At 32.7% G+C, this 25,058-nt stretch overlaps 4 protein-coding genes across 10 annotated transcripts; 3 read left to right on the top strand and 1 right to left on the bottom strand.

Annotated features, from left to right (window-relative positions):
- The first annotated feature begins 157 nt into the window (after nucleotides 1-157).
- Nucleotides 158-1,380, top strand: LOC18602722 (gibberellin-regulated protein 12-like). Its single transcript, XM_007034295.3, has 3 exons — nucleotides 158-815; nucleotides 905-935; nucleotides 1,059-1,380. Exons 1-3 carry the CDS (start codon nucleotides 657-659, stop codon nucleotides 1,238-1,240), a joined length of 372 nt encoding a protein of 123 aa, XP_007034357.2. The 5' UTR covers nucleotides 158-656; the 3' UTR covers nucleotides 1,241-1,380.
- A 3,147-nt stretch (nucleotides 1,381-4,527) lies between these two features.
- On the top strand, nucleotides 4,528-5,255 carry LOC18602723 (gibberellin-regulated protein 12-like). The gene is made up of 3 exons (XM_018118869.2): nucleotides 4,528-4,602; nucleotides 4,808-4,838; nucleotides 4,931-5,255. The coding sequence occupies exons 1-3, from the start codon at nucleotides 4,528-4,530 to the stop codon at nucleotides 5,110-5,112; spliced, it is 288 nt and encodes a 95-aa protein (XP_017974358.1). The 3' UTR covers nucleotides 5,113-5,255.
- A 6,211-nt stretch (nucleotides 5,256-11,466) lies between these two features.
- Nucleotides 11,467-13,024, top strand: LOC18602724 (Integrase-type DNA-binding superfamily protein). The gene has a single exon (XM_018118868.2). It carries the CDS (start codon nucleotides 11,538-11,540, stop codon nucleotides 12,849-12,851), a length of 1,314 nt encoding a protein of 437 aa, XP_017974357.1. The 5' UTR covers nucleotides 11,467-11,537; the 3' UTR covers nucleotides 12,852-13,024.
- Nucleotides 13,025-18,106: 5,082 nt separating this feature from the next.
- Nucleotides 18,107-23,950, bottom strand: LOC18602725 (HMG (high mobility group) box protein with ARID/BRIGHT DNA-binding domain-containing protein). 7 transcript variants are annotated; one of them, XM_088805571.1, is made up of 7 exons: nucleotides 23,795-23,950; nucleotides 22,186-22,393; nucleotides 20,926-21,004; nucleotides 19,989-20,151; nucleotides 19,788-19,907; nucleotides 19,107-19,519; nucleotides 18,107-18,987 (listed from the first exon to the last, which is right to left on the bottom strand). In XM_088805571.1, the coding sequence occupies exons 2-7, from the start codon at nucleotides 22,353-22,355 to the stop codon at nucleotides 18,514-18,516; spliced, it is 1,419 nt and encodes a 472-aa protein (XP_088661697.1). In that variant the 5' UTR covers nucleotides 22,356-22,393; nucleotides 23,795-23,950; the 3' UTR covers nucleotides 18,107-18,513. The 7 variants fall into 7 exon arrangements, with proteins under 7 accessions (XP_088661697.1, XP_088661700.1, XP_088661696.1 ...); XM_088805574.1 differs by lacking the exon at nucleotides 23,795-23,950 and adding an exon at nucleotides 23,498-23,663; XM_088805570.1 differs by lacking the exon at nucleotides 23,795-23,950 and adding an exon at nucleotides 23,467-23,663.
- Between the last annotated feature and the right edge of the window lie 1,108 nt (nucleotides 23,951-25,058).

Here is a 25,058-nt window from a genome sequence, read left to right on the forward strand (position 1 = left end):
TCCACAATATATTCTTACATGCTAGTGAGCAGTGACAGAATAAGTTTGTTGCCTGTACAATTTCACATACTTTTTTGTTTTTTGGCTAGAGATTTCACAGACTTGAAAAGTTTTAAAAGAATATATAATAATAATGAGAACAATGAAAAGTAGAAATCTAATCATCATCAAAACTAAGTAATTATCATTATTGTAACCATGCTTAAACAAAGGGATGAAGTTAATATTCATTTAAACTAACTTGTAATTACAAAAACCTCCAAAACCATTAAAGAGTGGGAGGTTAAAGAAAACAAAACACAAGTAAATATGATTAATATCTCTCTATTTGATTTTTCTTCTGGCTTTTTCCCCACCTTGTTTAGTTTGGCTCCTACAAATGTCATTTTTTTAAGCAAAATGTGAATATTTAATATCAAATGAGAGGAATATTCCCATAACAATAACAAAAAGAATGGGAATATTCCTTTTGGGTTATCAAAGGTGCAAGATATAAAAGCAATAGATGGAAACCTAGGTCAAGACTTAGCTGTATCTGAATCAAACATTCAAATTCATATCTGTAATAGTAGAATGCCAGGAAAGCAATCAATAGTAGGATATTTGTCCCAAAATAATGCATTGCTTCCCATTGTATATATAAACATGAGCCATGGATGTTTTCCGCATCAACAAGCCATATTTTTTCCTTAATACAAATCACTGCCTTCAGTTTACACTCTGCAAAAACAAATCTCAGAATGGCTAGGCTTTCTTGGGCTCCCATTGCTTTCCTTCTCTTCCTAGCTTTGGCCTTTACCATTCAAACAGCAAGCGTATGCATTTTTCTCCTTCCTACAGTATAAACACATTTATGTATATTTATATTTCTAAACTATTAATATATTTTGTTTCATTTCTACAGGCTGGGGGGGAAGGATCCCTTAAACCTGAAGGTAATTAACATACTTGTTTTCACAAATTTCATAAGAACTTAACCCATAGATTAAAACTCTTCTTGTAGACTTTATCTTTGATGTATAAATTAATAATTTTAAAAATTTTTGACAATCTTTCAGAGTGTGAAGGTGCATGCGAGGGTCGGTGTTCGGCAACATCTCACAAGAAGCCATGTCTATATTTCTGCAACTATTGCTGCGAGAGATGTTTGTGTGTTCCTTCTGGTACATATGGCAATAGGGAGGAATGTCCATGCTACAACAACATCAAAACAAAGGAAGGTGCCAATAAGTGCCCTTGAAAAATTAAGCCATGAAGAGGAAGAGTGCTCCCAACAAGTTTTAAAATAATGCAGTGATGTTGGAATAAGACAGTTAAATGGCATCAGATTGTCTGATTTGCAATATATAATGTCATTCAATCCTTTTACTTGTAGAGGAAGAAATAAATGGTGCTAATTATGGCCTAAAAAAGATTATAAATCTAAGGTAACAGTGGTATTAAAATAAAATTTTAAATAATGGATATACAGAGAAAGTCTTTATTTATCAAAGAAAAAAAAATTGAGGATTAATGCTTTTGGTGTTTTAGTCTACCTCCTCCTCTGCTTTTTCCTTCTATCTCAAGTTGTGATTAAACCACCATTAAACTGCATAAGCTTAACTCATTAGTAAGTGTTAGGATAAGGTTTGGACAGAGATTATAGGTTTAAATTATAAATTTAATTCTCTATAATCCATATCAACGTCACATGAGTATAAAATGATAGGTTTTATTTTGACTAATAATAGTTAGTCAATTATTAATCATATAGATTTATTTCGTCTAAAATTGAACTTAAATAAAAAAATAAAGGTTTATATAAATTTCTTTAATAATTCAAGAGAATATTATATGAAATAGATAAAACTTGTTAAATAATAGGTTTACTTAAAAAATTTACCAACAGATTATTTTATTTTTATTTTTTTTAATTACTTATTCTTAGTTGAGAAATTTCTGAAGTTGATAACTCTATGATATAGAGTTATTTGGGTTGAATTTTGATAGTAATTTGACTTAGTTCTTATAGTAATGTATAAAAATTAGTAGGTTTTATTTACATTATTTTAAATTAGTTAATTTAGGTGAGTCAATTTAATTTTAGTTAACTTTGTACTTAATTTGGTGTTAATGTAATTAAGATATGTTGTTGTTGTTGATTTAGTTGTGCTTTTGTAAGTGTTTAATGAAAGAAAAATTTTAATCGAAGGAGAGTAATTTCAAGGTAAAGACTTTTATTGCACATATTTTGGTATTTTGATCATAACTCTTTCTACAAAGCTCCAAATGAGATGATTTTTAGACCATTGAAAAGCAAAGAGAAAATGCTATAACTTTCATGTTTACCAATTTTCCCAATTCAATTTCAAAAATAGTCAAAAATCTTATTGAAATTAAAGTACTGCAGCAGTCTTTGAGCAATTACGATTTTTCTTAATTAATTGGTTGAGGCCGTGGGCTTCATGGAGATAGGTCATGGCTCACGTAATTTGATGAGGAAATTCTAATTGAAATTGACTTCTTTTTTCACCTAACTTGGCTTAACTTCAAAGTTCTATAAAAACAACATTTCGGAAGACTTAAAAAAAAAAAAAGAACGAAACATTACATTGACAGTTGAGAATCAAATCGTAAAGTCATTGAAGTTAAAAAGAATTTGAGGGATTTAAGAAGATTTGGAAAAAGAAGATTTGGAAAATCAAGATTAAAGTTCTTGGGTTCTATCATCTTTTTGTTATTTTCTTTTTCTTAGGTTGATTTGCATGTTTAAACCTAATTTGATGATGATGTTTGACTTGATAGGGAATTAAATTATTTATCTAAAATTATGATTGAACTCAATACATAGTCTGATTTATTATCTTTTTTTTTTTTGCTTATGTTGTTGGATTTAAGTTGTTTATTTTATTTAGTTCTTAATGCTTCTAATTGCTTGATCACCAATTTCATTAAATTGGAAACCTAAGTTAAACCTTGACGAAAGATATTTAGGTAGATCATGAATAGAATAGCGTATGATCGAATATACTTAGTTGATTAGGTGATTTAATTTACCTATAAGGTAAATATACACCTATAAGTTATTCGTAGCTAAAATTAGAGCATGAACTTAATGAATCTTTCTTCAATTTAATTTGTATAAACACATAATAAATTAATTGGGACAAATATTTTAATAAGAAACTCGACAGAGACTTGTAAATAATTTAGGACTCTAAATTAACAACTTAATCCATTAAGTTAAGTTAAGAGAGAATAATATTCAGATGAAGTATTGAGGGACATCGTAATCTTGGATTTAAAAGTCAATCAAATCTTAACAAAGTAATTTTGTAGTGTAAATTTAGATTAGTTTTAGTTTTTAAGTTTGATTTTATTTTGCTTTTTAATTTTAATCTTTGGATAAAATTAAGGTGTGTAATTTTTGTAATTAATACTAAAAATTAATTCAATTCTCTATAAGATCAACATTTTACTTATTATTATATTATTTTTACGATAAGTATGCTTATATTGATAAAAACAGAAGTTCTTATCCAACATAACTCTGCCAACTCTTGTCCAAAACCTTAACAAACATGAAGGGAGGATTTCCAGTCCATTCGACCAAAAAAAGTCACAAACCTACTCCATGGAACAAACACATTTTACTCTTTCTTTCCTTTGATTTCCATGAATGAAGCAGGGCATTTAGTAGTGGTATATTTCTCTTCTCAACTTCAATGGACATAACAGAAATCATATTACCTAATGAGTAAAAACCATCCCAGGCATATAAATCACATGTCACCATTTTATTTATGAAATATCTTCCATATATACACGTATCAAACACCATCTACTTAATATTTGTGCCAAACATAGTTATTATATCCTTCTCACTTTATATTTATCACTTTTGGAGATGTATATAGAATATTTTTATTCACTGATAAATATATGTATCTCTTATTTTAAAAAATAAAGTTTTAATTTCCGTTTCTCAAATTAAAAAAAAAAAAAAGATATGATAAAATGAAAGATGAATTGCATTAGTTACCTTTATAAGTAGGCATAATGAGAGACAGATTTAATAGAATGTATCTTTAGTTATGTCATTATTGTTTTTAGGCAGGAATTAATTAAGGTTCAATTTCAAGAGTTGGAGCATTTAATATTTACTCTAGATGGCAACTACTAGTGCCAAAGGCTATATTGGAATTACAAATCAGCCAATATCTGTGCATGAATTTAGAAATTTAAGTTCTATTCCTGTAAGAGGGGAAAAAAATAAAATGGCAGGGAAGGGTACTGAAGTAATATTCAACTGTTTTTTTTTTTTTTCCATTAAAAGGATATTTAATTAAAAAAACAACTTGAATATTGCATGAATGGGATATTGACATGGGGCATTGGTTGAGAGAGGATTCTTTGCTGTTCAGCCAGAGTTGTTAGACTATATAAACAGAGGTCCATGGATGTTGTAGGGCACAGACCTTTCTTCTTAACATCATTGCTTCTGCCAGTACAGACAGAGCATTCCCTCTAAAGACAAGAAATATTAACATGGCTAGGCTCTCTTGGCTTCCATTTGCATTCTTTCTCATCCTTGCATTGGGTTTTGCTATTCAAACAGCAAATGTATGTCTCTCATTCTCATCTCTTCTTTTTTTATTTTTTTATTACGCACGTACCCATACATATATATATTATAATATATATTAATTTGAACTATATATCGTATTTCAAATTCAAGTATTTTTTTTTTACAAGTGGAAATTGAATTCCCAATATAAACATTTCGAGAAAATTGAATGCCCTCTCTCTGATTGTTTCATGTCCACAGGCTGGCAAGGAAGGATCACTTCGCCTTGAAGGTAAAATGCCATGCAATCTTTCACAAACTCCATTCGCTATTTTCTTACCATGTTTCTTAACGAAGCTTATAATTAAATCTGTGATTGTTCAGACTGTCCCAAGGCCTGCGATGGTCGGTGTTCGAAAACACATCACAGGAAGCCATGTTTGTTCTTCTGCAACTATTGCTGCAAGAGTTGTTTGTGCGTTCCCTCCGGAACGTATGGCAACAGGGAGGAATGTCCATGCTACAACAACATCAAAACCAAGGAAGGCAAGAATAAATGTCCATGAATGTGTTGAAAATGCTTCCGAAGTTTTTCATCTGGCAGCCCTTGGTTTTTGCTCTTAAATCGTAATATTGATGTCAGAATAAAGGTGCTGGATGGAAATAAGGGAATTTGTCTTGCCATTGTAATAATTTAAGTCTATCTTTTTTCTATATGGGAAGTGTTCTTGATTTGCAAGTTTAAACCCTATGGTCTCTAAAAGCCATCAACCATATGGGAAATGTTCTTGACTGCCAAATGGAATTGGGAGGCGATTTCCAACTTCATTTTACACGAATCTATCAAATCACCAATATGAACAAATATACTCTCCTTATTAATAACTAAATCTTATTTTATATATATATATATATGTTTTGGGCGACAGTGTATTATGTTATTGACACATGTCCATATAAATAGTCACCAAAAATTTTAATATGGTGTAAACAGTCGAAATTTATATAGGAAGCAACTAAACCGAACTATCTTCAATTTCTTTTTCTTCCTTATAAAAGAGTGATTTTATTTAAAACAAAAGTTGGGAAGTTGAATACTGTGAAATCAAATTTCACAAATAATATATGAAATCTGGTATTTATTAATTAAGAAGATTGGTTGCTGTACACCCAACGTTGTAAGATGAGTACATGAGCCTGTGGTCATGGAAGTCGCAGGGCAAGGCTCTCTGCTTTTAAGTTTCCTGCCTCCACATTGATCCCATAAAACACGAAAATTAACATGGTTACCCTTTCTTGGCTTCCTAATTAGAGTCCTTTCTCTTCATTTTGTATAACATACTACCATTATTATTATAGTTTTTTATATATTTTTATTTATCTATCTATCTATCTATTATCTATCTATCTGTCTGTCTATCTGTCTATCGATTTATTTTTAAATATATACTATACATATACATTCTTAAGGATAATTTTTTAAAATTTAGTTGAATACACTTAAAATCAATATTAGCAATATGTGTTTTGAGATTTCTTTAGTTTAATAGGAAACTAAAGTTATTGCTTTTGTTTTGAAATGGGCTATGCATATATCACTTGATAGATGCATCTTTCTGTTGATAAAAAAATTCTTTGTTTTTTTTTTTTTCAATTAAACTCAAAACCACTCATTTGGGTTGTAACCAAAGTCATAATTTAAGGGAAAAAAACAAAATACAAGCATTCCAAGTGGTTTATATTTTTTTTGTCTCTTTGATTTACATCAAGATACCAAATAATGACTATCATGCCTTTTGCAGGGTTTCCATAAAATTAAGCCAAATGGGCTTTTCTCATTTATAAATTCTTAATCGTGGGCCTAAGTCAGACAAGTTGCAAACTTGCAATATCCATGCCGGGGGGATTTTAGATACTTACGCAATATGATTAAAGAGGGGAAAACAAAACAATTTTTAATTATTTGACCATATGTGATGAGTATTATAATTATCAAGAAATGTAAATATAGCATATCTGACCAAAGATATTTTATTGTTTAAAGTTGAATTAAGCTAAATATTCCTCGAAAGTGCCAACGTTTCCTATAACAAGATAAATCAATGTAAGTTCCAACTTTGTTAAGCTTTAGGTCTATAATAGCTAATATTCCTTTCAACCTAGAGCTAAAGTCCTTTGTTTAATTTTATTATATATTACTGAGTATTTCTTATTCCAATCCAATTAATGTTTTAATGTTTCAGTAGAAGCTTAATTAATTATATTGGGTTTCGGAATTTCAAACCAAATTCCCTAATCTCTCTCTCTTTCCTAATCCTCTTACGGTAATATTGTTGGTACTCTCATGTCTGGTAATCTAGACTCTCTTATTCTATAAGTGACAATATTAACGTTGAAATGTTTGGCTTGTACACGAACTTATAAAAATTGCTCTTGTGAAACATTCATGTATAATTTTCGAATAAACATACACAAAACAATTAAAAATAATTATAAGCTTACAAAAGAGGGAAAGTTCATGAGCATTAGGCAACGAGAGAAAGAAGTATTAGTTTAGGTTAGTGAAGGGGAAAGCATGATCATCGAGGCAGTGGTCCAGTAGTGTTGAACTTGTTCAATTGACGTGCCAACCACGCCGCTTTCCAAGCACGTTATATGTATATAGTTCCTATAAACAAAACCCCGATTTCAAGGCCATGCGCCTCCATTCTCTCCGCCCTCAGTTACCCTTTCCCTTTTCCCTTTCATTTGTTCCTTCTCAGCCCTTTTAAATATATATATATAAACAGTAAGTTGGAGAGTAGACGTTCTTTTCTTTTTCCTTTTTTAATAAAATCTACACAAACAGTTTGTTTTGCCATTTAACAACCTCCTAGCTAACCCTAAAAAACAATTGCACCAATTTTAAATTCCACGTTCACTTTTGTTTTCCCCCCCCCACCAAATTTTTGTTTGTCAAGGTGTAGTCATTGGCAAACAAGACAAAAAATAAATAAATAAAATAGGAGAAGAACAAGTCAATGACATAAACAAAGTTGATTAAACACTTCTCCCCTTTGATGGAGTTGTTGGGGTTTGCTTATTGTATTGTGTAATGTATATGGTATTTATGATAAGGAAACTTTTTGTCATTGGAAGCGACAGGGCTGGCGTAAACAAACTTATCCCAGGATTTTTTTTTATACATATGCCAAAGGGGAATGAATATGCCTACATAAAAACAGCTAGAGTTCATACAAAGTACTAAACCTCACAGCTAATATTGATCCATTTCATGTGTGCCCATAAACATTTCTATTCTGCCAACGAGACTATGTACATGGTTAGTAGAACGTCTTGGTATCTCTAAGTTCTATATTTAGATTCATTGTATGTAAATTTTGATTCAACTTTACATTGAATTTTTTCCAAATATAAGTATCTATATACTAATGCATTGATTTTGTTTTTGATTTATTCGTTTGTAATTATAGAGTTAATCAAATATAAAGCATGTCTATTCTTCAATGTCAATTAATCCCACATTAAAAATAGAATAAAATTAATTTGTGGTCACCATTCCAGCACCACAAACATTTCGACACGTGGAAGGGTCTAATTGGTCTGCCGCTCGCACTTTTTAACCAGTGTCTTTCATCCATCAAATTAGTGTCTTAGATTCCATTGTCGGCCTCCATTAACGTTTGTCTGTTACAGCCATCATTAAACTAATCAAAATGATGATGAGAAGTGTATCGACACTGATAATCATGGATTGCTAAAACAAGCATAAAAAGTGCAATTGAATCCCAAATAAGTTACTTGTGTTGGTGGAAGTCATGATGGTTATCATGAGGGTAAGGAGATAGGTAAGTACACCTTAGTTTTCGAAAGCACAGGATAAGGTTTTCTATTTTATCTTCTGCAAGGGTTTGCTGGCTGTCTACGTATATGTGTCAAATCTTGATGTATATGGACATAGGCAAAAGCGATTGGCTATTATACGCATTTTAAATGATCTATCTAGAAGGCTTTTTGCTTACATTGTCAAATATGATTTATCCACGTAAAAAACAGTTTTTTCATGTGTCTGAGCCTTTACCTTGATAGCTTAATCTTCAGCGGTAAAGAGCATTGCAGAGGCAGTGGATGGTGATGTGAATGATGATAATGATATGATGAAGGGGGATGATCATATATAAGTTTTTATAGATAGGCATATGGAGAGATTCTTCCTTAAAGATATATTCTCTGCCTACCTAGACAAGGTGTTATTTGAGATGGAGAGAAAAAGAAACATAGAGTAAGTGGTGTAAAACAAAAGAGAGAATCATTTGTACAAGAAGGATTCCATTTTGATGCTGTTGTTTTCACCTTTCTTGTACTAATTATTGTGTTTTTCTTATCAAAAGTTTGTGTGGTTCATGTTAGGAATATCATGTTATCTGTGGGCTGTTTTAACAGGATTACAAGGCAAGGATTTTAGAGGAAAGAAAACGGTAATGACAAAACCTGAGTAGTTGAAAGCAAAAGGGTAGTTATTTAGTCAAAATGCTAGGAGTAGTTGCACCAGACAAATGAAGATGTTACTTTGTGTTTTATGGTCAGCTTAAGCCCTGTAAAGAGCAATAATTTATTGGTAATGTCATCAAACTTTAACCAAAAGGCTTTGAGGGTAGTTGTGAAGGTTGAGAAGCCAACATCCCAGAAACTCTTTACAAAGGACAAAAGTCCCTCTCTCTCTCTCATACATCAGACCACAGGTGAAGAATATTCACCCCATTATTGTAAAAAAAAATAAAAAAGGACTAGATCTGTTGCTTATGCAATGCACACCCAGTTGTACATATAAAGTTGAATTATTATATTCTTTTGGGCTCTCTCATGTCTCTTTAGTCCTCAACTTTAAATAAAAAATTTTGCTGTTTGAGTTGGCAATTCCAGCAAGTTATTATACTTATCTATACGTCTATGACAAGGAACTCTTAGGAGTGATGATCTTAATTTTGAAAACGTCAATATATCGTTCACAAAATTTAAGTTCCAGTTGAGACCAAACCATCTAGATAGATAAGAAAAGGAACATCAAAACAAACAGTTTACTCTTTAAGTCTTTGTCTTAGCTTAAATCATCCTCTGTTATTTTTACTATAAATGCTTTCTTTTTTGTTTTCCACATAAAGAAGGAATGACTAAAGATGAGCAACTTGATTTACTAAGTATATTAATTGACAACATTCACAGGCACAACAAAAAGGAGGGAGACAAACACTGAGCCATCAGTTGCATTAGATAATAATTAAGTGAAGTACAAGCTGCCCAACAAGTCAAAATCTTTATCATCTATCAGGCCTCAAGATCCTTATCTTCCAGGTTGGGAAACAGGAACAGGTTTGGAAGAGACTAGAGAGGTTAGAAACAAGGAATGCCATAAGCACATCATGATTTGGTACTTGACACCGTGCCTGATTTGTCATCCAGAGCTTGAGCAAGTCAGCTTCACATGCCAAGCCCCTGCTTTTCCTTTTTTTTTTTTTTTTCAATTTCAAAACTAAAGCAATAGTGATGTGTGCAGAGATGAGTTTTTACTCTATTTTGCTTTCTTGTTTTGAGACCTGAAACACTGGAAGGAATAAAGAAACCTTGGCTTGACAAGGAGAAAAAAAGAGAAAAAGAAAAAGCAACATTGAGAAACATGGGTTCATGCTGCTTCTTACTAATCAACTATTAGACGGCAATAACTTATGTTTTGCTTAGGCCCAGAGCATGTGCTGGCACTATTAAATAACATTGAGAAAACCAACTGCACCAGTGGAAGAACTTGGTCAGAAAATAGTTTAATCAAATCTGCCAAAAAGTGAATTAAAGTAACTCTTGGGAATCTCTCTCTTTCCATCATGGTATTGTTCCTCCCTGGAAATGGTTACCCCAAGTGGCATTGACTCAAAGAGGTAGCTTAAAGATGACTGCAAAATTCACCACCCAAATGGGGTTTCTAATCATTAGGGGCCCAAACTTGGAGGGGTGGGGAGGATGGCCTGTAGATTGCCCTTCCCTTTTGCATACTCATGCTTGGAGTTGATGAGATTCTTAAGTGGCTCCAAACTCATCTCAAAAGACAGGTGATGATGCTTCAAGAAAAGCCAAATAAGATATACTTCTGCTAATGAGTTTGCCTTTTATTTAATTTAATGGATTGGATCTATAAAAAGCAGCCATGATTCCCTCATTGAAAAACATAATTAATTTAATTTTGGAGCAAGTCCTGTTCAATTAAAGTTTATTATTATGTTGATGATAATATTGATAATAAAGGTCTGGTAGTGACACAAGTATGAATTTCTCTCCTGATTACCTGTAATACAGAACCTGATAACCAATTATGAATTAGGTTGAACTAACTCAATCCATCCATGTAGACGAAAACTATGCAATTTAGCATATCATATACATTTACATGTAAAGATGTTACACTGCAATTTTTTCTCTGCTCTAATAACTATAACAACAATTAATTATTGTCTCATTGTAAGGTCTAACCTTCATTTTAAAATTAAAATTCGAAAGTAAAAGGGGATGAATAAGTCATGTGAGTGTTTGAGAAAATCACATGGTCATTGATTAAAAGGAGCACTGAATAATTATGCTATGAAGTAAAGGTTTTTTGAGGTTCTTGCAGTCACTGTCATGGGAGAATATACACCAACCTAAGAACCCTAGATGACAGGTAAGCCAAGAAAGCCTGACCTGTAAGTGTTTGATTGGTTTGTCCATAGACATCGAGAATGGCTAGCACGAATGCGTAAGGAAATTGGAAGGTGGTGACCTTATTCTTCTTGAACAAGCAGATCTGACTCGGACAATGACTTATCTTTTATAAACATAAAGTAATTTCGCATAAATATTATTTTAGTAAGACTTCAGCAGAAACCTTCATATATAAAGCATACAACTTTCATTTGCATCATTTCTCTATCTCCTTCTCACTTTTGTTCTGTTTTCGGCCGAAATTATGAGTAAGGAAAACCAATTTCCTAAAACGGAAACCTTCATGAACAAGGAGTGGCCATCTTATATTTATGGCATGGCAACAGGTCCAAAATTTTTCAATGATCCAATCATGTGGGGTGCTTTATCTGGTACTGCTTGTCACAAAAATGGAAGTGGCAGCGGAAGTAAGTTATCATCATCATCATCATCACCATCGCCTGATAGGCTGCTTTCAAGTTCCAATTCCAGTTCTTCAGCAGAGGAGGCTCCTGGTGCCAATTTGTTGAAAAACATTCCCGGATTTATCAGACAGGATGTTGTGCATGAACACCAATCAAGTTTATTTGTTTCAGGATTTAGTTCTGTCCACCCGCCTGGAGATTCTGTTTCTGATATTAAGGATGGTTTTATTCCAGTGAACTTTTTGGAGTCCTTTCCAGAAGTACACCATGCTCAAGTTTCCGAACCGCCTTCTCCATCTTCTTTATCAACCACATCAAAGTTCCCAAATTTAACTTTGTTTTTGCCAGAACCTACCATGATAGATCCATCCACACGAGCCATTGTTTCCATTGGCAAAAAGAGTGAACCTACATCGAACTTGTCTCAAGACCCTACATACCACACGCCTCAACTTGGCCAGATTCAGTCTCAACCGGGCAATGAATGGCTTAGAATCAACCAGAGTTTGACAAATTATCCATCCAAAGGTTTTAGTGACTATTGGCTTAGCACTACCAAGACTCAGCCTATGAAGTACTCTGGAAGGAGATTGCATAATCAGCACCAAAAGGGTTCTTCTGTGTCATCAGCCTCATCAACTGGAAAGCTGTTCAGAGGGGTAAGGCAAAGGCATTGGGGAAAATGGGTTGCAGAGATAAGGCTACCAAGAAATAGAACAAGGGTTTGGTTAGGGACTTTCGACACTGCAGAAGAAGCTGCTATGGCATATGATACAGCGGCGTACATATTGCGTGGAGAATATGCACATTTGAATTTTCCAGATCTTAAGCATCAACTCAAGGCCAATTCTTTGAATGGGAACACAGCTGCACTTCTTGAAGCCAAGTTGCAAGCAATATCACAAGGCTTATCTGCTAACAAAAAGTCCAATGATCCATCACCAACACAGGAAAAAGTAAAAGATTTAAACGAAAACACTGCAAAAAGAGAGTGGCAATTTGAGGTGGAGAGCAAGGCAGGGTCCGAAGTGAATGAGAGCAACAAGAAAAGTCAGGAGATGCTACCCTCAGATGTGGATGCTGTACAGTTAAGTAGAATGCCTTCCTTGGACATGGATATGATCTGGGATGCTCTTTTGGTCTCAGATTCATGACATCCTTCCTTTATTTTCATACATTTGAATGAAAATAAATGTAACTCATATTTTGCAGTCTTATTTTATTTCATCTTGAAACTGGTATATTTGTATCAGCTTTTACTAGCACATAGTCACATAGCTAATCAAAACTTCCTTATGGAACAGAACAGGCCAATTATTTTGGTTCATTTCCTGTTTGCTTTCTTCTTTCTGGTTTCCTTCCGATTCTGAGTTTTTTGTTTATGCTATTAAAAGATTTTACAACTTTTACGTTGTGGAAATAGAGGTTTTTTGTTGTTTGGCAAGTGGCATAATGGGCCCCTTGTAAATGACAAAAAGCCCATAAAAGATAGAATGTTCTTTAGCTACCATGGGCCCAATCCTCACCTCATTCCTGGGCCTGCAGTGATTCTACTTTCCAAATTTGATTAACTATATAGGAAAAATTAACCTAAATGTTTGGGCATCTTCCTTTTTTGATGATGTTTGGAAATCTTTTTTAAAAAGGCTGCTAATTGAATTTCTTTTTATTTTCTTTTATCAGAACTTAATGAAAACTTGATTTAGCTCTTGTTACTATTTTAATATAAAGTTTTTCATTTAGCCATTATTCTGATGAAAGGTTAAGATTTAATAATACTTTACCACAACTATAATGACTTAATGAGAGTAATAACAATTGATGGGCTGCATCCGAACATTTAATTTATTGATTAATATATGATCTTCCTACTTAAAGAGAAAAATTTAAATCTCTTTTCTTTCAATTTCAAAAAAAAAAATTAATAATTGATGTGCTTAGTTATACCTTCTCGAAGTCCATTTCTTCCCAACTAGGCTAGACCATGCTTACTCCTTATTGGTCTAACGGACAATCCCAAACCTTAATACCATAAATATCATTGAAGGACATTGCCAAGCAATGATTTTAATAAACAACTGCAGAAGGGTAGTATTCCTTTGATAAACACTTCTATATATTCTACTGCAGATTGTAGGTTTCATTAAAATATAGAGTCAAGTAAGGAACAGAGGTTCAAATTAATTCATTAATATGATTACCAACTTAAATTTTTGGCAGCAACTTAATTTGCCTTATAGCCACAATGTATGAGTAGTGAATAGAGGTAATAGAGCGAAGGATCTTGCAATGTCAAACTAGAAAATGCAGCACCCAGTAGGAGAAGTTGTCATTTGTGGTGCTTAGTGAAAGAAAATGGTCAAGGGAACGATACTGAAATATCTGGCTAACACATCAGGACAGACTGAACCAATTCAATCCCGAAAGTGAAAGGAAAACACATTTCTGGCCACGCCAATAAGCTGTAGATCATTAATGCATAGAACTATTTGTCTGCTTCTCTTGAAATGGTAAAATGGAAAAAAATATGTTACCTATCAGATGTAAATGCTGCTTTGAAAAAAATGATATTAAAATTTAATGCATCTCCTGTGTTTATCCATGATAACTTGCCGAATCAAGAAGAACAAAACTATAAAGGACAAAGAGTTATGTCAGTGTGTGTCATCAAGAGAATTTTGCCTACTTGCTTCTGCAAATCTTTACAGCTTCTGTTCTTAATTTCTGTATAGATACCAGCTTACCATAAAATTACAAAAGACCAATGCCATATGATGATAACACTGCAACCAAGGAGGTTCAGAAAATTCAGTTAAACACTGCAACCAGGGAGGTTCAGTGAGCAAGTGTCTACACGCCTACAAACGTTACAACAATTACATAGACTTGAAGCCATTCTCCAAAGATTAAATGGGAAACAGTACATCATAATAAAATTAGCACACTAATCGGAGCTTCATCACAGAGCATTCTTCACCACCATATAAACAAAAAATCACTTCTCTCCACTCCAAACTTAAGTATGCACCATTTCATCAATACCCTATTGAACATGCTATCAGATAATGCATCATAAACCTCAAATCAGTCCCAAATCGTCCCAATCCTGTTTCATATCAGAAACCTCATCATTATTTCAAAACTTTTTAAATTACATACAAACCCACAAATTTATTCACTAAAAACAAACAAAATCTAACCTTGTTACTAAAATTGAGTAACCACGACACCGATACAAACACTAAAGCAGGTAAAACACATAGTTACTTAATACAATAATCTCTTGAATCACAGAATTTAATATAATCTCTTGAATCACAAAATTTAATTAAAAATAAAAAATAAAAAAATTTGACAAAATGTACTAACACAAGAGTTGAATATTTTATTTATGTTCAATTTTACGTGTATATATGCAATTTCTTTGAACAAAATATACCAAAAAAAATAAATCTAAAAGCTTAAGGAAAACATACCCAAATCTTCCATGACTTAAAAACCAACATCAAAACATTCTTCAATAATTTGCTTCACTTTACTTTGCATGACGGTAGCTTATCATAATTGTGATTAATTATGAAATTGGACTGACCCCAAAAATCAAATCCAAATTGAATCTAAAGATAAAATAAAATCAAAATTAATTATATATTATTCATAAAAAATTTGAGTACATTCAAACATAAATTCAATTTCAAGCTAAACAATTTTTTTCTTGTTCTTTTTGTTGTGATAGTCTTACAACTATGACATATGATCTTAAAAGTACCATCAGCTTCAATCGAATCATTATTGTAAGAATGGACTAAGAGCATCACTTTCTTGTAATGTCTTTTTATCGTAATAGCATCAATTACAAAAAATAATTTTCAATAAAAAGAATTGAAAATAAAATTTTAATATCGTCAAATTTCATGATCTTGTAAAAACTTAACGTGGAAGTAAATTTATGAATCAAATAGGTGGTTATTTATTTTTAAATTATCCATAACTTAGGATTCAAGTTAAAAGTTACAAAATTACGAATTTTTGTTGGATGACTATTTCTCAATTTGCAGTATTCTTTTATAATTGCTTTGACTTTTTCAGTTACAATATCCGTCAATTGATATTTAACAAATAACTTGAAATGGAAATGAATCATCATAATACAATTTCTTAAAGAAAAAAAAATATGAGATTTGGGATTGAAGTGTGATATCTGAGATTTTGTGAGTATAAGTAACGGTATTTATATTGTTGGGCAATTTAGGGTTTAAAAGAAATTAATTTTGTTTGGTTGGCGTCTAAAACAAGCTACTTTTCTTAGTTTCAAATAAGAATACAATGTAGCAAGCGATCAGGAGTTGCGGCTCGGAAAAGGAAGGCCGGGCCCAGGAATCATCGTGTAGAGAGGTGGTGCGGCTGGGTTGGAGTGTCAGAGTCAGAGCGACTAGCGGAGAAAAAGAAACAGGCTTGGCGTTCAAAAGATGGCTTTTATCACTTTGTCAAACAACACCGCGTGGCAGGAGAGAAAGAAGCATTAAGAAGGAAGCGACGTCATTTCACTCATCACAAGGGATTCAAAATGGACGACGTCGTTTCTTCTCTAGGGGTGCCCTGGCCAGGGCTAGTGCGCCTTTATGTATTTTTCATTTATTTTGTTTTCCTTATTTATTATTTTATTGTTGGAGTTAACGAACTACAAGAAAAATATAATTATTTTAGATTGATTTTTCTATAGTCATAACCGTTTAGAATTGGAAACAAATACAAAAATAAAAAAAAATAGGGTTGTAAAGCTACGAATAATAATCTTTTAAAATTGATCACACATTTGTTTATGCTTACAAGATCTTTACTTTAACATAAACACATACATTATTAATATATGAAATCTGCTGCTTCATCAAAATTTTCAAATCTTAATCAGGAAATATTAAACCCATTAATGGTGATATGAAAATTTCCTGACAATTGTCACTTCTATCTTCCATTACTTTCACATAGGGATGTCAACGGGTAGGGTATCAGTTAATTTTGAGATACCTAAACCCTAACTCTATTAAAAATCAAATACTCTAATAATTTAAAAATTACTATCCTAATCCTAATACATTCCTATTACCCTATAATTATCCTAACTCGTTTAAATACTCGATTAAATAAAAAAATTATTAAAATCTTTTTCATGAGTACCCAATTAACCAATTAACTTTTCTAATATCATAACTTCTCTTTAGATTTATATGTTATAAGTTTATATAAACAAAAGTATATATACTGTAATTAATAATTTTATGAGTTATAATTTTTGCAATGTTAATATAAAATAAAAAGTAAATATATTTATATTTAAAGTATATATATATATATATATACACACACGCATACATAAAAAATATTTTAATATATAACATAGTAATTATATTCCTTATAAATTAACACAATATATAAACTATATGTATTAAAAGACATTACAAGTTAATTAATAATAATAGTTTCATGAATTAATTTAATTAATTATAAAATTTTGTTCTTAATTTAATGAAATTAAAAAAAATATATTTAGGTTCCAAAACTATTATAATCTCAAAAGCTTTCTTTAAATATATATATTATAAGATTATATAAACAAAGGTATATATATATTAATTAATAATTTTATAAGTCATAATTTTTGTATTGTTAACATAAAATAGAAAGTAAATATATTTATATTAAAAGTATATATATATATATAATAGTAATTATATTTCTTTATAATATGATATAATATTCAAATTATTGAAACATAATTTTTTTTGAATAGTAAGATTATTTAAACATAATTAACAATCTAATAATTTTTTAATTTAAATATATTAATATCATCATATTAATAATTAGAATAACCATACTTTTTTTTAAATTTGTTAGTTTTTAACAAAAAAAATTGTTGTAAAGTTGGTAAAAATTGTAAATTTTTAATTTAATTATTAAAATAATAATAAAATATTTATAAATAGTAATTGAATTTGGATAATAAGATACCCAAGGGGTGGTACCTGAACCCTACCCTATTAAAATTCGGATAATGAAATCACTACCCTAATCCTACTCAAACCCGTTTATGGAATACCCTAAACCGGTGCAACCGGATTGGGTACTCGTGAGTATCCTATAATAAGATGCCCATTGACATCCCTACTTTGACACCCTACATTTGTTATCTTGATGCATCCATGTTAAGCATGTATCAAACAGCTCATGATAACATGGTTTGTGAGTTTGATCTTTCCCATACATACAAAAAGATTGATTGTTCCTATGTCAAACCTGCCCAACACTTACACTTGCATCTAATTATACATCTTGAACATATAATGGCTTGGACAATTCAAAAAGAAACTAAAGATGGACCTGAAAATTCATATTGCAACTAAGCATGTCTGAAAACAGGAAACTGCAGATATCTAATTACTGTGCATAAGTTGAAAATATTTCCTGATGCATCTCTATACTTTGTTGTTGATTACAGATGAGCCCTCTCACAGCACAATATGCTAAGTTAAACTTTGGCAGGGATTGGGATGTTACTTAGAATGTCAATTATATAATTGCAGCCAAAATTTTCTCCCCACAAAACTTTCCCAAGCCAGCCAGATATCATGCCCTCATCTAAGGAAACAAAACCTTCTGCTTACAGTAAGACTAAATTTTTACAAACGAAAAAAAAAGAAAACATCTATGATGGGTAAATGTAAACAATAAAGAAAGATAATAACCATTTCTAATGCACTATCCTCAGGCAAGCCACAATGAGCACAAGGATGGCAAACCTAACCCTAGCAAATTCTAATGTTCTTCACTTGGCATCGGTTCTTTCTTTGTCTCTGACAAAGTATTTCCCAAATTCTCTTCACTGTCAATACAAAACTTCTCAACCTTATTATTTCCAACATTCTCTTCCACCCTAGGCGGCAGCTCATTCACCAGCTCAGCTGTAACCTCCACATCTACATTCATAGATTCATCAACCACTCCCACAACTGGAGATTCTTCCATGTCTAAATCCTTATCTGCAGTTTTATCATCTTCAAAATCACTTTCACCAGAGCTGCTATCATTTTCTGGAGTTTGAGGAGAATCACCACCTTCAGTTTCTTCAAGCTTCATATCTGCTTCTACCATATCTACATCTGGCTCCGGAAGTCGTTGCTGTAGAGGCACTGCATCACTGATAACTTGACCTGTCCTTAATCTTTCCCTGTAATCCTCCATCTCAATTCTATATCTTTCTTTATCTTTGAGAGCTTTCTCCTGGTAAACCTGAACAATCACAAAAGTCCATACAAGCAGTTAGAAGTTGATAAGCAGATCATAAAAGAGACTACAAAGTTGAAAGACATGTTCAATTCATGAATTGCAGAATATGATATGGCTCTTACCACTTTTTCTGTTTCGTTTAACTTGTTCCATAATTCACCAATCATTCTACTAATTTCTCTGTCCTTTCCAGGGTGTAGTGGTTTCAGTCTTGCATGCTGCTCAGCGAAAAAGAAATTATATCCACTTCTGTTAGGCTTAGGATGAGCAGGATCTCTCCTTTTTATCTCAGATTTCTTCCTGCGCCTCCGGCGTTGCACACCCAATGAAGGATGAGCATTATCACTCTTGCTGGCAAATATGCCATATTGCTTTGATATTTGGGGTGCTGCACCCTGTGGAGCCTGATAAAGGACACCTTTTAGCTTCTCTGAGCCGATGGTAACAGTAACAAGATAGCCACTCTCAAATTTCCCATCAATGACCCCAATCACTGGAGAGCCTGCTGCTGATGCTGGCCTTGCTGCTGCATCAACTAAAACACATTACTAAAATAGACCAAATCATGAAACTTCATTCATAACAAGGTTAACCCAGTTAAGATAAGAGATTTTTAAATGGAATTAATATTATGTGAGAAATACATAAATAATTTCCTTTATATTTGGTCAACCATAAATCAAGAAGAAATTGCAGAAGGTTTACAGGCCAAAAGAGAAGAGGGGAGAGGAAGGGAAATGGCCACCAACTTTACAAGAGAAACTATAAAGATTGTCATTCGGCGTAGAAAACTTTAAAGGCACCTGCAGGCAACTCAGCAATATTTACTCTTGGTTGCTGAACAGCAGCTGCATGAATTTCTATGGATGGCCGCACTGTCCCTTGAGTAGGATTATAGGCAATGGATGGGTTTTGATAACGATCTGCACAAATGAATCATCAGATAATATTAAGAGCAGAACACTGACTTTTATTCAAGAAGAGTTGAGTTCTCATTTGCATACCAGAAGAAACAGGAATCCAACCACCAGCTTTAAAAAAGTAGATTTGTTCATAATGATGAAGCAGAGAAACATAATATTTGCGCAGCACAAAAGATGCATTTGTAGCAGTGGAGGGAAAGTTGAAAATAGCAGTCACTTCCTTCCATCTCCGCTCGCTTATAATCTGCAAGCTCCATTTGATGACGATTAATGACCATTAGTATACATAGCTCATCCCAAGTCAAAGTGAGCAAAATAACTATTAAATGCAATCATTAGCTTCACCTAGTTCATACTGTACATGTTCAAACACTCATGAAAAAGTTCTAGAGAACACAATCAAGCACATTTCCTACTAAGCTGATTTCTCTGCAGTGAAAAGGAAAGAGAAAATTGATAGTATTAACAAATGATTTCTAAATATGACTACAACCATCTTAGCTCAGCATCAGACTGAACATTCATAAGGAATGGACTGGACTTAAAAATAGTAGTGTACCAAATGACAAACGTTCTATTTTCAACAGAAACATGCTTGAATAAATTTATTACATCAAGGATAGATACTCTGCCACCAGATGGCTTTCAAACTCACATCCTCCTCCAGAGATAAATTTCTAGTTCCTAGTCCCTACTGCTATCCAGGGTATTTCTCAAGGAAGACTGCACTTAGACTAGACATATTTACGGCCCTCAATTTGACATTTGAGGACATACAAAAATCAGGAGATATTAATATATAGCTCTATAATATTGCTATTTTGTTTACAAAGGTCATTTCCATATGCAGAAAAACATAAATCCACAAGCTTGTTAAAAGAAAAGTATCAACGGAAACATGAGTAACAGCATGACCACATTGAACACATATGGAATTCATTAACCGTGTGAGGATTCCGAAGGGCACTACTTGCTGGGAAGAAACTTGGACAATTAGGTTTCTGTAGTTTCACCTTACCTTCTCAATACCACCACGAGCTGTTACCTCCACGAAAAGTCTGTGCAAATCTAACTCCTTTCCTCCTATGATTGGAATCCTACATCAGAGTACAGGAGACAAAAGTAATTATCAAAGTTAAAGTTGACAAGTACAATTACAAAAAATATGGTCAAAAAAGGGTAATTCTGCCAGTTATATGTCAAAGGCACAAGCATGTTTTCACTTTGCTCATGCCAGTGTTGAATCACAGAGATAGACATCTAACCTAAAACTACCAATAAGCATACTCCACTGGGATATGTATTCAGCCAAAAAAAGAAAGAACTGTACATGGTGAGTATGCGCAGATGGATGTAATTTTTTTCTCCACTTTTATGATCAATTTCATCTAACACTTTTCCGTTAACCAGACAAAACCAAATGCAGTATCTGAAAGGCCGGAAGAATTAAGTGTCCTACAATTTTGCACATGATTGACAAACAGGAGAAAATTAAAACCGCAATTCAAAGAATATAGTAAGTATTACCCTGTTTTCTACAGCCAAAACCAAAGCATGTGCTGCTAAACCTACCATAGTTTTTAAATCAGCACATACACATAATAAAATTAAAATCATTATATGACATTATCAGTGGTTCTATATCAATTATGTCCTGCCTACTATTGATCTCCGTGAACTTGACCAAAACTCAGGACCATCAGAATAGAAGATTTTATCAGAACTCAAGGTACTAAAGAAGCTGCTCAGAAAGGATGACTGCTAAATAATATGTAGGATACGCATGTGCTCAAGAAAACCTTTTTTATTTGCTACAATTATTAATCAAACCACCTAAGAACTTCGTGAACAATAACATAAGACCTTACAACAGCAAGCATCATCAGCTATGGAACATGCCACATTTTTCCTATCACTGTTGCCAGGTAGGGGAGAAAAGCTCCAACAAGAAGTAAATACCATAACGATAAACGGCTAGCCTATGCTACAATTACAAACTGAAAATATAATAAAAATAAAATATTTGCAGGTCTCAATCCTAACACCCCAAGATAGTGACTCAATCAAGAATATGAAAATAAGACCATTGTGTAAACGTAATACTGCAAATAACAGGGAAAAAATGCAACTAGAATCTGGATAGTAGCCTCGGTCGTTAGTATTACACATTTATGTTGACATATATGGACAGAGAAATGCTATTTGGTAAATGTTTCCAAGTCAAACCCAAGACTTAGGGAACCAAAAGCATCAAGAAAGATCAAATAAGAAACCTTACATGAACTTAGTTCCCATGGTAGCATGTAGCTTCTCCAAAGTAGCCATGAAAAGCTTTGGATTAGCTGCAACATCTTCATATCTTGCAAGAGGTGGGGGATATGGATTATAGTTAGACGCTGGTTCCTTCATGGCCAGTAGACTCTGCTTGGCAAAAGACGTTGATGCCATAGCCACTTCTCAATATTACACCCTTGACCAATACTTCACTGTTCAACCACCAACAAATCCACCATTAGCTGTCTTTACTACTAGCAAGTGAAGAAAGGAGTAACACACAAATCAGAAAGAGCTGAAAATCCAAAAACAAACAACACTGTGCAGTTGAACTCACAACATGCAGAAAAGCAAGAAACAAAGTCAGAGTAAAAAAAACCCCACCACGGTGCAGAAAACCGACCATGCAGAACAAGAAGATAGGAAAAGCCAAAGAGTGAAGAGAAACAGACAATCTAAAAAGAAAAGGTAAAAGAATGGGAATATATTGAAAGAGAAGTGAACAAGTAAACATCAATTAATAACAGTAACAAAGTACTAATAAATAAAACTCATTAAATAATTCACCAAGCCATATCAATATCAATATCAGAACTGAAACATAACAAGGAAAAAATAAAAAATAAAACGAAGACCACCAGCAGGCAGCAGCAGAACCTTGATGAGAACATCAACAACCTCAGTTGATGTAATAACTCCCAGTAACAAGGGAGATATTCAAAGTCCAAGAAAAGCAAAAGGTACAGCATAGCTGTCACAGCCATGAATTTCCTTTCAGAGTACCAAGGATTGAATGAACAGCACAGTAAAGAAATAACCCATCACCAAAAGTTCCAGGCCTTTTTCCCATACACTCTACAGGCTAAAAAGGAGACACCCTTTTAGACCACATCCCAGCAATAAAGACCCACAGAACCGAAAAAAAGTCTATTTCTTTCTCTCTTTTTCTTATCAGAACACCAGAGTTTACAGGCCTATATTAGGCTATAACCTTTGCCCCTGACATTCTAAAGATACGCTGATATCTAATGGGTACTTAACAAATGTTTATATATATATATATATATATATGCATGCATCTATTTAACATTGTCCCCTACAACCAACTCCTCTTCTTTTTTCTCTTTCATCTGACACTGTTTCAGGCCAAAAAATTAAACTTTTGCAAGAAACCCATTGTGGGGTTTTTGTGGGGTACTAATAATACTATGGTGCCCCTTCCACATCAATCAGAACATGGAGGAGAAAAGAAACGGCTTGAAAACTCCAAAAAGCAAAATCTCACCTTTGCTTAAAAAACCCATTAAAGCATTAACCTTGAATTTTTCAAATCGGAGAAAAAGAAGTTTGTTTGTTCTTCCTTACTGCCCTGGAGGAGAAAGATACTATTAAAAATGCAAAATGCAAACACTGTTTCATTACTTTATGTATTTCTTCTTCGTGTTTGGTTTTTTTTTAAACTGATGTCTGCTTACATTTTTATATTGTTTATTAATATTAATGTTTTAATTTAAATAAAAGAATAGAGAATAGAGAAATCCCAGATGAAGAAATAACAAACAGATAACAGAGTTTACAAAAAAATAAGAATATAATTAAAAAAAGAAACTTACCTAGGAATGAGAGACAAAGAAATGGAGCATGCAAAAATGAAATGACATTTAAGGAAGAAGCTTAAGACTATAACCCTTTATCATATCCCAAAAACAAGGGTAAATTATAATTATCTTTTCCTCAATTATGCCTTTTTTTTCCAAATATTGCAATGACTATTTATTTTGATAAATTTTTTTCCCTTTTGAATGGTGGTGATAATCGTGAAAGAAAAAAAAAAACCCTATCCCCCACCCCCACAAGTCAGAAGACAAAGAAACCCTCATTTTGCCCCCCGCTTGAGGCATACTTCGAAGGGGTAGTTTTGGGTTTTCACTATAATTATTATAAGTTATAAAATAAAATGAAAAAATTATTAATTTTATTAAAAGAAAGATACTAAATAATGGAAGTTTAATCAAAACGTGTCCTATTGACTTTCCCGTTTGAAACGGCAAATCTTCACAAATTAAAAGCTTTAAAAAAACTTAAAAGAAAAAAAAAAAAACAAAGGGTTGAAGGGGGGAGGGGGAGGAGAGAACTGCCTATAAGGGTGCCGTAACAGCAGCTCTTTAGTATTTAATAGAGGTATTAAATATTAAAACCCACTTTTTAACTTTTAGAATAAGTCCTTCTCTCTCTCTCTCTCTATACATACCAAGCCTTTTAATAACTTCCTTAATTTAGAAGCTTTAAATACTCTTTTCTAATTAATTACCCACCACCAACCTATCTCCGTTTTAGGACTTCTCATTTTGATTTGATTTGATTTTTTTTGTTTTTACTTCCAAAATGTCTATATCTTTGTCTATGTTTCAGCATTTATGATTTGTGTGTGTGTGCATAAACTAATCTTTGTGGTGGTTGAGAGATATCGCCTTCTAGGTTAACCATAGCCACATTTATCTAAGACTATATAAAATACAAATTATCTTTCTCCTTTTTTACTTATTTATAATTACATATATATCTATTTTTAAAGTGAAGAAATTCAATATGAAAAATTTAAGACGTGAAAACCTGTATAAGTTAAGTGGTGATGAGGTTAGGTCCATAACATATTATTAGGGGATATGTGGCAATAGAGTAAACACTTGTCTTATTGACTTAATTCAGTACCTAATTTCCCTAGGCTTTGGGGAAAATAGCAGCAAAAGGTGAATGTGAACTTGAGTGGTCATCTACTCATCTTATATTCCCCAATTTGTTGGGAATTAATGTTATTGAATTGACTTTGAGGACGACCTATACAAATTTCATTTGTTTTTTTACCAAGTCATAAGC

The sequence above is a fragment of the Theobroma cacao genome, chromosome 4 (assembly GCF_053813885.1).
Source record: "Theobroma cacao isolate CCN51 chromosome 4, ASM5381388v1, whole genome shotgun sequence".
Lineage (NCBI taxonomy): Eukaryota > Viridiplantae > Streptophyta > Magnoliopsida > Malvales > Malvaceae > Theobroma > Theobroma cacao.